The sequence below is a fragment of the Pseudorasbora parva genome, chromosome 17 (assembly GCF_024679245.1).
Source record: "Pseudorasbora parva isolate DD20220531a chromosome 17, ASM2467924v1, whole genome shotgun sequence".
Classification (NCBI taxonomy): Eukaryota; Metazoa; Chordata; class Actinopteri; order Cypriniformes; family Gobionidae; genus Pseudorasbora; species Pseudorasbora parva.
This window is the reverse complement of record NC_090188.1, coordinates 31887809-31900816: the sequence shown is the minus strand read 5'-3', so window position 1 is coordinate 31900816 and position 13008 is coordinate 31887809. Positions and strand designations below refer to the sequence as shown.

At 38.5% G+C, this 13008-nt stretch overlaps 1 protein-coding gene across 2 annotated transcripts in view; it reads right to left on the bottom strand.

The window, feature by feature from the left end:
* Positions 1-872: 872 nt before the first annotated feature.
* The window catches only part of hpse2 (heparanase 2), a 176873-nt gene continuing 164737 nt past the window's right edge, over positions 873-13008 (bottom strand). For both annotated transcript variants that reach the window (XM_067421959.1, XM_067421960.1), the window contains one exon: positions 873-1498. In XM_067421959.1, coding sequence (XP_067278060.1) covers positions 1336-1498 — 163 coding nt within the window. In that variant the 3' untranslated portion in view covers positions 873-1335. The remainder of the gene's footprint in view (positions 1499-13008) is intronic.

Genomic DNA, 13008 nt, shown 5'->3' with positions numbered 1-13008 from the left:
CCTCAAAAGAAACTTTCAGTGAACCCTTTTCTTGCATTTTAAAAAGGACTTTTGGATTGCATGGATATTAAAGTGCCCCATTATGCTTTTCTGAATATTATCTTTCATGTATTTAATATAGCTGTGTAAACTGCCAGCCTATATGGTCTTCATTGGCTGCCTGAGAGCAATGTCTACTTTGACTCGCCCATGGTGTCGACATGTTGAGAAGACGCTGTTTTCTGCACTGCTAAAGCAAATTTTGCACTTCTAAAGGATGAGGACTCAAACTGATACAGCAAAATTGTTTCTGTTCGTATCACTGTGTATCAAGCGCTGAGGAAGCCTCCGGAGCTGAAATTCAAATATTTGAGTTTCAGTTTGTTTCACGAGCGATAAGTGGTAAAAAATCACAACAGACTGGGTTCAACATCCGACCAATCAGAGTCTCTATATTATGAGACAATTTTACTTTATTGGATGCATTTCCTATTGTACAATATGGTTGGTTTAACTTAAAAACGTAAGTAACCTGGTTGCCTTAAAATTTTGAGTTTATTGAAATAAAAAATTTGAGTTGATACAATGAAGGAAATTGGTTTAATAAATAGAAACTCAAAATATTATTGTATCTGAACCACATAAAAATGTGATAAATCAGGAAAACAGCACAATGGCATGTTTCACTGCGTCATCAGAAATAAAACACACAATTACCCAATAGGCTTACAAAATATTTGAATAAAGGTTGTCGATTCTTAAAAATGTTCATTGTATTTACAAAAAAAAAAAAAAAAAATTCAATGAACTTTTGAGCCAATTTTTTTTTAAAGCAACCAGGTAACGTTTATTTTTTATATATATATATATTTTTTTTTTACAGTGTAGGAACCTTTAAAATAGCATATTCGGAGCACATCATGGAACCTTTATTTTTAAAGTGTGCAGATTTCCTCCCAAAATTACAGCAGAAAATGTGAAAAAAGGTGTGATTCAGCCTGGGCCTACTGCGTAGCACTGGGTTTGTAGCTTACGATGTTCTTCAACATCAGATTACAAAGCTCTCAGTTGCACTGCTGCAGTGAGAAGAACTGCGAGACAGAGGCTTCATTATAAGCTCCTGCAACCAAAAGCAACAAAAACACAAAAGGGGAACCAAAATACATTCACTTTCCACAAGTCAAGCTGCTCTTGTGGGAAAAAAAAGGGGACTAAATAATGTTGTCGGACGCATTCAGTGCAACCCTTGCTTGAACGAAGGGGTCTTTTCCGCGTCTCTGTGGGCTTATAAATGGAGAAGAAAGCCACGAGGGGCTGGTGCATCGAGCAGAAGGTCGTCTGAGGTCGGTCAGTGTGTTATCTGCGGCAGGCGTAAGCGTAAATATTCTTGATGACGAAGAAGCCGATGGAAACAGGTGGCATGGCAATCGTTCTTCCTGCCCTGAGCGTCCGTGGCTTCAGCTCAGGGAACGTCTCATTGTCCACCATACGCAAGTGCTCTCCGTTCAGCTGCACAGACCTGCAGAGCAAAGGGAAGTGCGTTAGGATGTTGCAGATGGGAGGATTGACACACACACACACACACACACACACACACACACACACACACACACACACACACACACACACACACACACACACACACACACACACACACACACACACACACACACACATATATATATTAATGTGAGAGCTGCAGACATTTCAATGAGGAGCCTTAATCCTGAGAGGTTATAAAAAAAATATTGTAACATGCTTTCAGATATATAAACAAATTAATAAAAAAAAAAACCTTCAGTATAAGTTTAATTTTAGCCAACAGCAGCTTGTTTTAGGACCCAGTTACATCAAGGGTAAAGGGTGTCTCCAAAAATGGTAATATCGCTGAGTGTGCACTAGAGGGCGCTACAGCTGCATTATCAACCCTTGTATGAGCGTGATGGGAACTACCGGATGCTATCAACTACCGCTCTAAAGCTTTTGCTCACCAAATCTGCATTTATTTGAACAATACAGTTGTTTTAAAAAAAACTGTCATTCTATTTTAATAGTTTTTAAATGAAATGTATCCCTGTGATATGAAGCAGAATTTTCAGCAGCCATTACTCCATTCTTCAGTGGCACATGATCCTTCAGAAATCATTCTAACATTTCTCATTGCTATTATTGCTGAAACCCGTTGTGCAACTTAAGTAGGCCTATATCGAAACACCATCAGTCCTTCCTCCTTCTTCCAAAGCATGCTTTTGTCTCACTCAGGCTGGACCCGTACATATCAAAGACTGAGAATTACTCCCAAGACCACTGCTAAGAATTTACTTGAGTTAAAAAAATCTTGGCTCTAAGATGTGTTTAAAATTTAGTTATCAAGCCTCTCAGTCATAATTTAAGTGAAGTGTAGGACTAAATCTTAAATGTCAGTTCTAGAGATGATTCACGACAATGTGATGTGCCACGAACAAGATTTTGGATGATCTGTAGACATAGGCATGGGCCAATCACTGATTTGATATCCTTTTTAAGAATAATCTCAGATAAATTCACATTGAATGGTGAAATTCCTAAAAGGAGTTTACATTTAACAAATTTGACAACAAATAATTTTCAAGAGAATACATACACATTGGAAATGAAAGATAAAAATGATTCAATAGTTAACTACATTAGTTAACATGAACTAATGATGGACTGCACTTATAAAGCATTTATTTATCTTTGTTAAAGAGATAAGTCACCATTTTTTGAGTTTGCTTTGTCCAGTCATTTACAATTATTTATATTGTCAAAGGTGCTTACTCCTTGCTTATTTGAGTGAAACAAATAGAAAAAGAAAAAATGCCGCATAAAGTAGGAGAAGCTGTTACAGTGGGGCAAAAATGTATTTAGTCAGCCACCAATTGGGCAAGTTCTCCAACTTTAAAAGATGAGAGAGGCCTGTCATTTTCATACACTTCAACTATGAGAGGCAGAATGAGAACCTAAAAACCCCTCCCCCATACCATTGTCTGGTTTTTAAAGAATTTATTTGCAAATTATGGTGGAAAATAAGTATTTGGTTAATAACAAAAGTTAATCTCAATGCTTTGTTATATACCATTTGTTGGCTTTGACAGATGTCAAATGTTTAATGTAAGTCACCACAAGGTTTTTACACTGTTGCTGGTAGTTTGGCCCATTCCTCCATGCAGATCTCTTCTAGAGCAGTGATGTTTTGGGGCTGTCACTGGGCAACACAGATTTTCAACTTCAACTTTTCTATGGGGTTGAGATCTGGAGACTGGCTAGGCCACTCCAGGACTTTGAAATGCTTCTTATGAAGTCACTCCTTTGTTGCCTGGGCTGTCTGTTTGAGATCATTGTCATGCTGAAAGACCCAGCCTTGTTTCATATTCAATGCCCTTGCTGATGGAAGGAGGTTTTTACTCAAAATCTCACAAATCATGGCCCCATTCATTATTTCCTTTACACAGACCAGTCATCCTGGTCCCTTTGCAGAAAAACAGCCCCAAAGCATGATGCTTCCACCCCTATTCTTCACAGTAGTTATGGTGTTCTTAGGATGCAACTAAGCATTATTTCTCTTCCAAACATGACAAGTTGAGTTTTTACCAAAAGGTTCTATTTTGGTTTCATCTTACCACATGGCATTCTCCCAATCGATCAGTTGTTAAAACACATTTACTAATTTCTACATGATGAAAGGCACATAGCACACTATATATGCGATAGGAAACGATTCAGTGTAAATATGATTTCAGCTGAGGCTAATGAAGTCTGTTTTCACGTTAGTTTCACGCACCGCAGCAGCACACACACCCCAACGGCTCTGGTCTAAATTTAGACTACAGACACGAAAGTGCAACAAACGTATCGACCCATTTGAATTCTGCACAGAATGCTGCATTTCAAAGCGATATGGAGGAGATTATGATGATAAACAGTGTTAGAGGAATGGCTTTACCAAACAGAAAGGTCCGCTCTAGTCAAACTGTGATACTAACGAAACACTATTGGCTGTTTCAAAAAAGGGGAGGAGCTGCTAGCAGCTGGAGCCATTTCAGGGGAAATCACGTCAACACATTGAATTATGCGGCGCATTCTAAAGCACTTTAATGGGCCTTTAAAGGTCTTTGAGAGCCAGAAATCTTGCTTTTTTGTAGGTGACAAAATTCTGATTTTCCACCGTAATTTGCAAATAAATTCTTTAAAAAAATTAGACAATGTGCTTTTCTGGATTTTTTTTCTCATTCAGTCTCTCATAGTTGAAGTGTACCTTTGATGAAAATTACAGGCCTCTCTTATCTTTTTAAATGGGTAATCTTGCACAATTGGTGGGTGACTAAATACTTCTTTGCCTCACTGTATACTAATGTTGTCAAAAGTACCGACCTCGATTCCAAATCGGTAATGAAATTTCAAAAATGTGACGCTTTTAGCGCTGTTGAGCGGAATCATAAACATCTCTGACTGGCCATTGTGCTCATGCGCTCATCAAATATGTCTGTGATTGGCTACTACGATCAGCGCGATCAAAATACTTTCACACACTTCCGTGTTCTTTCAAACCGCTGCCGTGCGTTGATCATTGTAGCCAATCACAGGTAAATCCGATGAGCAGGTGTGCACAATGACCAGTAGAAGTGTTTACGATTACAGCTCAACAGCGCTCGAAGCGTCACATTTTTAACATTTCACTACAGATTTAGTATTGAGGTCGGTACTTTTGACAACAAACCCTACTGTAAACCTTTTATGTTATTTGCATATTTGGAAAATGTATTTGGCATTAATTTTATTCTTGCACTCAATGGATTGAAAAGTAGCTAACGATAAAAAAGCTTCTGATAATGCATAACATGTGGGGATAATTAACATTAAAGCAATACCTTATTTTAATAAACTATTCGGTTTTTAAAGAACAAACAACACCGCATCCGTAGGGGCTGCCATTGTTGCCCATGTGATGTCAGAGCACGTAAATGGGAGTACATCGATCTAATATGAGTTTACGGGTGGGACGTCATGGGTTTGACTGCTGTTCCAGGGTATTCTCACAAAAATGCGTATAAATAGTACGAGTGTGCAATGTCGTGGAATGTATACGCCAAAACTCATTTTGGCGTGTCTATGGCACGCTGTTTTTCGCGTGCATATGATACGCATTTTATGGCGTATTATACATACGAACCCCCCACCCCAAATCTACCCAAGCGCGTGTCATATATACGCCCCACCACCCTAAACCCCCCACCCTAAAGCTACCCAAGCACGTGTCATATATACGCACCACCACCCTAAACCTACCCAAGCACGTGTCATATATACGCCCCACCACCCTAAACCTACCCAAGCACGTGTCATATATACGCCCCACCACCCTAAACCTACCCAAGCACGTGTCATATATACGCCCCACCACCCTAAACCTACCCAAGCACGTGTCATATATACGCCATAAAGTGCGTATCATATGCACGCGAAAAACAGTGTATCATATGCACGCCAAAATGAGTTTTGGTGTATACATTCCACGACATTGCACACTCGTACTATTTATACGCATTTATGTGTGATCGGGTTGGCTGTTCTAGTGCATTTTTTACTGGTAGGATGTTTGAAAAACACGGGTTACAGGTTGCCTGGAACGCGCCATTAAATTCGATATGCGGTGACATCACAGTAGTGCTGCACTGTGGATATGAAGCTGCCTGAAGTGTACATATGAAGTATACTCGATCCCTCAGTCAAAATTGAGGGAGCGAGGGTTTATCCATATATTCCTTTGTCTACTTCACAAAGTGGAACGCACTTTAAAATGGTAGCGGGGATTCCCCCTGAAGGGAAGTTTTTAAAGAAGTCCACAAGTGTGTGTCTAAAAGTGGAGTGGAACGCAGCCTTTGGCAAGGGAAACTGGAAAGTTGTTAAAACAAGCGAGAAAGGATGACACAGAGCCTCTATAGATCTCAAACATCCTGGGCATCACTTGAACAGAGTATGGTCTGCTGGCAAAAAGTGAAAACAACAGAGCTTTGATATTTAACAAAATAACCAACATTGGCTTGGTTTTTTGGAGATGGCGAAAACAGAGGGATTTGAAATGTTGTAAGTGTCATTTTTATGAACAGATAAATAGCCATTTCGATCTCTATACACTGTAAAAAAACAAAATAAAAAACAAAATCAGTCAATTGAAAATTGTCTAGTGACTGATCACATCTAAATTTTTCAGTTGGCCAAATTTAATTTCTTAAAATTAAATTGCATCAATTCACAGAAATTCTATTTGGACAACTGAAAAATTTAGATGTGATCAGTCACTAGACAATTTTTTCAATTGGGCATGATTTTCTTTATTTTATTTTTTTTACAGTGTAGAGTTCGTTGCATTATCTCTATTGTGAAGGGTCACATTCATCCGCAGGTTACATAAAGTGTACATTTAATATTTTTAGTGGAGATTTTGATTATTGGAAAGTTTCAAAGAACAGTATTTATTTAAAATATTTTTTGTGTTTTTCACAGTCACTTTTAATCAATTTAATGTGTGCATAAGTTATGACATTTTGACTGTCAAATGTTAAGACATTTAACACAAACTTAATGCAAAATAACAAACTATTTTATTATTCTTCGACTCCAGTGTCTATATTATGGGAAATGGAAGGCTGCATTACATTTTGGCATATCATATTGTGTGCAACATGCAATGCAGTAGGCCTACTATTATGAGTGATTCATTCATGTTTCTTAACATTAACTACAACAACTAGAACAAAACATTTTTTCCAGCGTTATCAGTCCCCAAAAACTCACGTGAAAGATGTTCAGATTAATATCACTTCCCAACAGCTTAAATTGTTTAATGCTTTTATGAAAAAACGCAACATTCATTGTTGGTTTGGAGAAACACCCGGAAGACCTTTCATTTATTTGCCAGGAAAAGAGCCTTCCTGACCTGTCCAGCAGACATCTGGATGATCCATTCTATCACCTCATCTTACATTGCCACAGACTGAACTGATCACTGAGTTTGCTTTGGGCTTGAATCCCTTCTGAAGCACAGCAGTGTGACGGCAAGCATCAGACGCGACGGTGAGGAGGGATTGTTGATCTTCGCAATCAACTTTCCCCCGGGAAGAATGTATGCTCAGGAGTTCAAAGCGGACAGAAGTATTTAAGAACACAGTGAGTGATGTTTTTGCTCAGGGCTTCTGCAGAAGAAGGTCCGCATTTTCTTTTGGAGAGAATGCAAATTATATTAAAGTCTCCAGATAGTTCTGGAGCTCTAACGGCCTCTGGCTGCAGATGTAGGTATGTGTTTGAGAAATGAAAAGACCTGAAAAGACAAACCCCTCAAGGCATCGAGAGATCACACACATCTGCTATGATCGCACAGTAGCTCTGTTTCAGGTCTAAGTTCTCAACACTGTTGTTTCTCAGACTCAAAAGATAAATGTTCAAATAAACTTGCACATTAAACCGCATTTAAGGCTTTAAAAAGGGCAGCTAACCAGGTTACCTACATAGTTGTCTTACATAATTTTATATTTTAATTTAAAAAAATGTATGTACATTTATAACAATACACGCTGTATTATATAACCTTTGCATCAAATTAGAAAAAAAATAGTTAAAGTTGCAGTCAGGGGGTTTATAATACAGTGGCGGTGGGAGTAACGGTCAAATTGTAATTTTTCTCTCTTCCGACTGCTGTTTTTCCTCTTGTGAAAATAGTGAAATCACTACTGTGGAGTTTTTCTTTTGCTATTTGAGCAAATGCGCTTACAATGTGCTGTCTTGCCCAAATGTATTTCAGCGTTTTCCCCTTAAAATCCTCACATGCATTTATGCCTTTTGGAATCCAGTAGGTCTAGACCTATTCAATACACATAACTCACTCACTGACAGAAGGCTGCTTTCAAATGCTCATGTGTGCTTTGGGAAGAGTGCTGACGGAAAGCGGCTGTGCGTGACCCTGTGTAAGCAGTCCAATTCACTTGCATCTTAAAATGCTTAATGGATTAGACCAGGGATAGGCAACGTCGGTCCTGGAGAGAACCACAGTTTTGCTCCAACACTGATTAAAAATTCGTCTTGTAATCCAGACCTTTATTAGCTTGCTAAGGCGTGTTTGATTGTTCGACTTTGGCCCTCCAGGACTGATCTTGACCACCCCTGGATTAGAAAGACAGGAAAAACATCAGAGAAAATAGAGCTGTACATAATTAGTGTGAATGCAGCCTATTATATTCCGCTGCCTATGATGTCATTAGTAGGCTTAACAATCAAACGGCAGGAAAGCTGAGAACAAGAAAAATCACTCACTGCACATGACTGCAAAATATACAGATACAGAAAACACTTCCTGTTCCTCTTTACTGTTTGCTTGTAGGCAGTGTTGGGCAAGCTACTCTAAAATGCTATAATGGGTGGCCAAGGCTCATTAATGCACGTGGAGAGCGAAGACGGGCCCATGTGGTCCGATCAAACAGACGAGCTACTGTAGCTCAAATCACTCAAGAAGTTAATGCTGGTTCTGATAGTATGGTGTCAGAATACACAGTGCTTCGCAGTTTGATGCGTATGGGGCTGAATAGCCGCAGACCAGTCAGGGTGCACATGCTGACCCCTGTCCACCCCTGAAAGCGCCACCAGTGGGCTCGTGAGTATCAGAACTGGACCACAGAGTAATGGATGAAAGTGGCCTAATCTGATGAATCCCGTTTTCTTTTACATCGCGTAGATGGCTGGGTACATGGGAACACATGGCACCAGGATGCACTATGGGAAGAAGGCAGAGTGATGCTTTGGGTAATGTTCTGCTGGGAGACCTTGGGTCCTGCTGTCCATGTGGATGTTACTTTGACATGTACCACCTACCTAAGCATTGTTGCAGACCATGCACACCCTTTCATGGAAACAGTATTCCCTGGTGGCTGTGGCCTCTTTCAGCAGGATAATGAATCCTGCCACAAAGCAAAAATGGTTCAGGAATGGTTTGAGGAGCACAACAACGAGTTTGAGGTCATGACTTAGCCTTTAAATTCCCCAGATCTCAATCTAATCGAGCATCTGTGGGATGTGCTGAACAAACAAGTCGGATCCACTGAGGCTCCCCCTTGCAACTTACAAGACTTATAGGATCTGGTGCTAACATCTTGGTGCTACAGCACACATTCAGGGGTCTAGTGGAGTCCATGCCTTGACGGGAGTGACCAACACATTATTAATGTTATGCCTGATCGATGTGTATAGTTAGTTGAAAATTCTTAACATACATTTTTAAATGTACAAATAAATTAAAGACTTAAAGTCCGTAAACTAATTAATTAATTAGAAGGAAAAAAATGAACCGCGAGGTGTAAGATTCACTCCCCTAAGAGTCACATAGTGAGATAAAAGAAATTGTGTGTAGAAAAAAAAAATGCATTTATTATTGGCCAATAAAGTTGATTCAGATTAATATGTTTTTAATCATCACATTGAATTGTGAGGTGCCCACCACACTCAAAACAATTAAGCCTTTTTCCAAAATGTATGTATTTCAATTAATAGTAAAAAAAAAGGTTAAATTCCATCAAATTATTTTGAATAATCCTTCCATATTTTAACTTGAGAATTTGAAAGCTCAGAAAAACATTTGTATAAATCTTTAACATAAATGTAAACACATTTTTTAATTTATAAATACGAATCACAAACTAAATTGTCTTTTCCCTTACTCCATTAAGATTTACACAATGTTTTTTTATTTTTTTATTTTTATTTTTTACTCATTTTAAATTCTTAATTCATAATATGAAAGGATTTTGGATTATTCAATTGAATTTGATGGATTTTTACTATTAGTTGAAATGTGTACATTTTGGAAAAAAAGGCCTAACAAATTTTGGATGTAGAGACCCCCCCCCCCATATATATATAATGCATTTACATGGAAATTATAAAAGCAGAAACTGTTATTAGTAGAATATTTCATTTATATTTCAAATGAGAGCTGCAGTCCCTTATTTACAGCTCTTCAAATACCACTTTCTCTCTTTGTTTCCACTTCGAATTACAGAATATGATGCAAAACAGACAAGGACAGATCCACCAAACACTGTAGGGAAAAGTTTATCCTTGAAAAGTGCAACTCTGTCTGAGAGTGTTTAAGTGTGACCCCACAAAATGAGCAGTTAATTTCCCTGCATATGCGTTACAGAGGATTAAAGCATTGGAATGTGTCATGAGTAACTTTATAGTCCGCCTGTATATATGTTACTCACTGAGTTTGCTTTGGAACACACTGATTCAGCCCATATGGAGCTGTGGCCATTTCAAACGCTGTGCATGTTTTACTACTTCTCACTACCCAGACACAATATACTAGACTAATTAACCTAATGCCATCCAACAACCGCTGAAATTAGTAAAATGCATAGTAAGTAGTCTCTTTGGAATCAGAAAGAAACTTTTCGCTATGAAAAATATTATCATGCATGGCAAGTGGATGGTTTGATTAGTAACCATGGGAATGGGTCTATCAAAACACACATGGCTATGGGTTTGTTTTTATACTGGTCTATGATAGATTGCTCACTGTGATAGAACTGGTAATTACTCTCTGCTTCTTCCGAATATTCCTTTCTATCCTTCATTTAAACTTTTCTTCCTGTTGTGGGATGAAGGGATTTAAGTGTAGACTTATTCACCGAGGTTGTGTTTCACTGATCAACACCATGATCATGTTTTCAAAGTATCATGCTTAACTCCCAATAATAGACGTTTAGCTCAGACAGAGGTGGCCTTCTGGATCTCACAATTCCTCAAAAGAAAACAAGAGGAGAGGAAAAACTGGTTGAAATTCAAGCTGAAAGCTGCTGACAAAACTATTGCCAACATCTGCCCCGAAGGAAGTTGCATTTCACTGTACACTCAGTTTGAATTGAGCTTCAATAAACCAAGACAATGTTATTACGCTAATTCAATTGGATTGTCTATGTTTAATGGACGTTTTGATGTTTTGCTCTTGGCTTCAAATTATTTCTAGCAGAAAACTCAAAACAGAACAATCTCTGGTGTTTTTGTCAGCTTGAGTGAAAAATATGATGTGTTTCCTAACAGCCGACGCAGTTAAAAATACAAAAAATCTGTGAAATTCAGATTGAAATGGAGTGTTTGTGACCAGCGAGGACATTTGTGATTTTTCTCATTCATGAATAATGTCTTGCTGCTTGAAAAAGACAGATGTCAAGACCAACAAAATGTCACATTTTCAAATCATTTGCTGAACTAATCTACTCGCCACTGCATAAGAAGCATGTATGTGATAGAAAACTTTAAACAGGGACACATTCAGGCGAGCTTCAACTAGGAAAATTCAAAAGAAAACAGGTCAGGATAAGATGAAGTCCTGTTTGTTTCAGCTGTGCTTTGGCTTCGCCAACAAGATGATCCTCATATCCCATTTAAGAGTTTGAGGGGATGAACAGACCATGTTTTTATGACCCCGGTCTCTCTTTTACCCTTTCCATGATTAGGTTAGTGTCGGCGAAACGGGATCTCCATTTGTGGAAGAGTTGAATATTTAGTCAGAAAACAGTTAGCTCAGCTGTGTGTGTAGACAGTTATAGAGCACCAGATTTATCTCTGTTCTGTCTGAGTTAATGTTTAGTAAAGTAACAACACTCCACATTGATTATTATAGTAAACCGAGAACAGAAGCATAAACCACATTCTTAAATAAGCTGAGGTCAGAGATCTGCGTCTGTGATAACTAGTATCTAAGTATATTCGGCTATAAGACAATGTAATACAAAATAATAAAATAATTTAATACAACTATATATTTATTATATTATATTAATTATATTATATATAAATAAACTGACATCAGTGATCTGCAAATAATATAATATTAATTATATTATAACTTAAAATATAAGACCAATAGGAAATCTCATTTTACTGGCACTAACCTAAACATACTTTAAACATATAATATAAAATAGAACTTATTTGTATATGTATGTATGTATGTATGTATGTACGTACGTACTTATGTATGTATGTATACACACACACACACACACACACACACACACACACACACACACACACACACACACACACACACACACACACACACACACACACACACACACACACACACACACACACACACACACACACACACACACCTAAAGGATTATTAGGAACACCATACTAATACTGTGTTTGACCCCCTTTTGCATTCAGAACTGCCTTAATTCTACGTGGCATTGATTCAACAAGGTGCTGAAAGCATTCTTTAGAAATGTTGGCCCATATTGATAGGATAGCATCTTGCAGTTGATGGAGATTTGTGGGATGCACATCCAGGGCACGAAGCTCCCGTTCCACCACATCCCAAAGATGCTCTATTGGGTTAAGGTCTGGTGACTGTGGGGCCATTTTAGTTCAGTGAACTCATTGTCATGTTCAAGAATCCGATTTGAAATGATTCAAGCTTTGTGACATGGTGCATTATCCTGCTGGAAGTAGCCATCAGAGGATGGGTACATGGTGTTCATAAAGGGATGGACATGGTCAGAAACAATGCTTAGGTAGGCCGTGGCATTTAAACGATGCCCAATCGGCAGTAAGGGGCCTAAAGTGTGCCAAGAAAACATCCCCCACACCATTACACCACCACCACCACCACCAGCCTGCACAGTGGTCAAAAGGCTTGATGGATCTATGTCCTCATTCTGTTTACGCCAAACTCTCACTCTACCATCTGAATGTTTCAACAGAAATCGAGACTCATCAGACCAGGCAACATTTTTCCAGTCTTCAACTGTCTAATTTTGGTGAGCTTATGCAAATTGTAGCCTCTTTTTCCTATTTGTAGTGGAGATAAGTGGTACCCGGTGGGGTCTTCTGCTGTTGTAGCCCATCCACCTCAAGGTTGTTGTAGCTTCACAAATGCTGTACTGCATACCTCGGTTGCAATAAGTGGTTATTTCAGTCAAAGTTGCTCTTCTATCAGCTTGAATCAGTCGG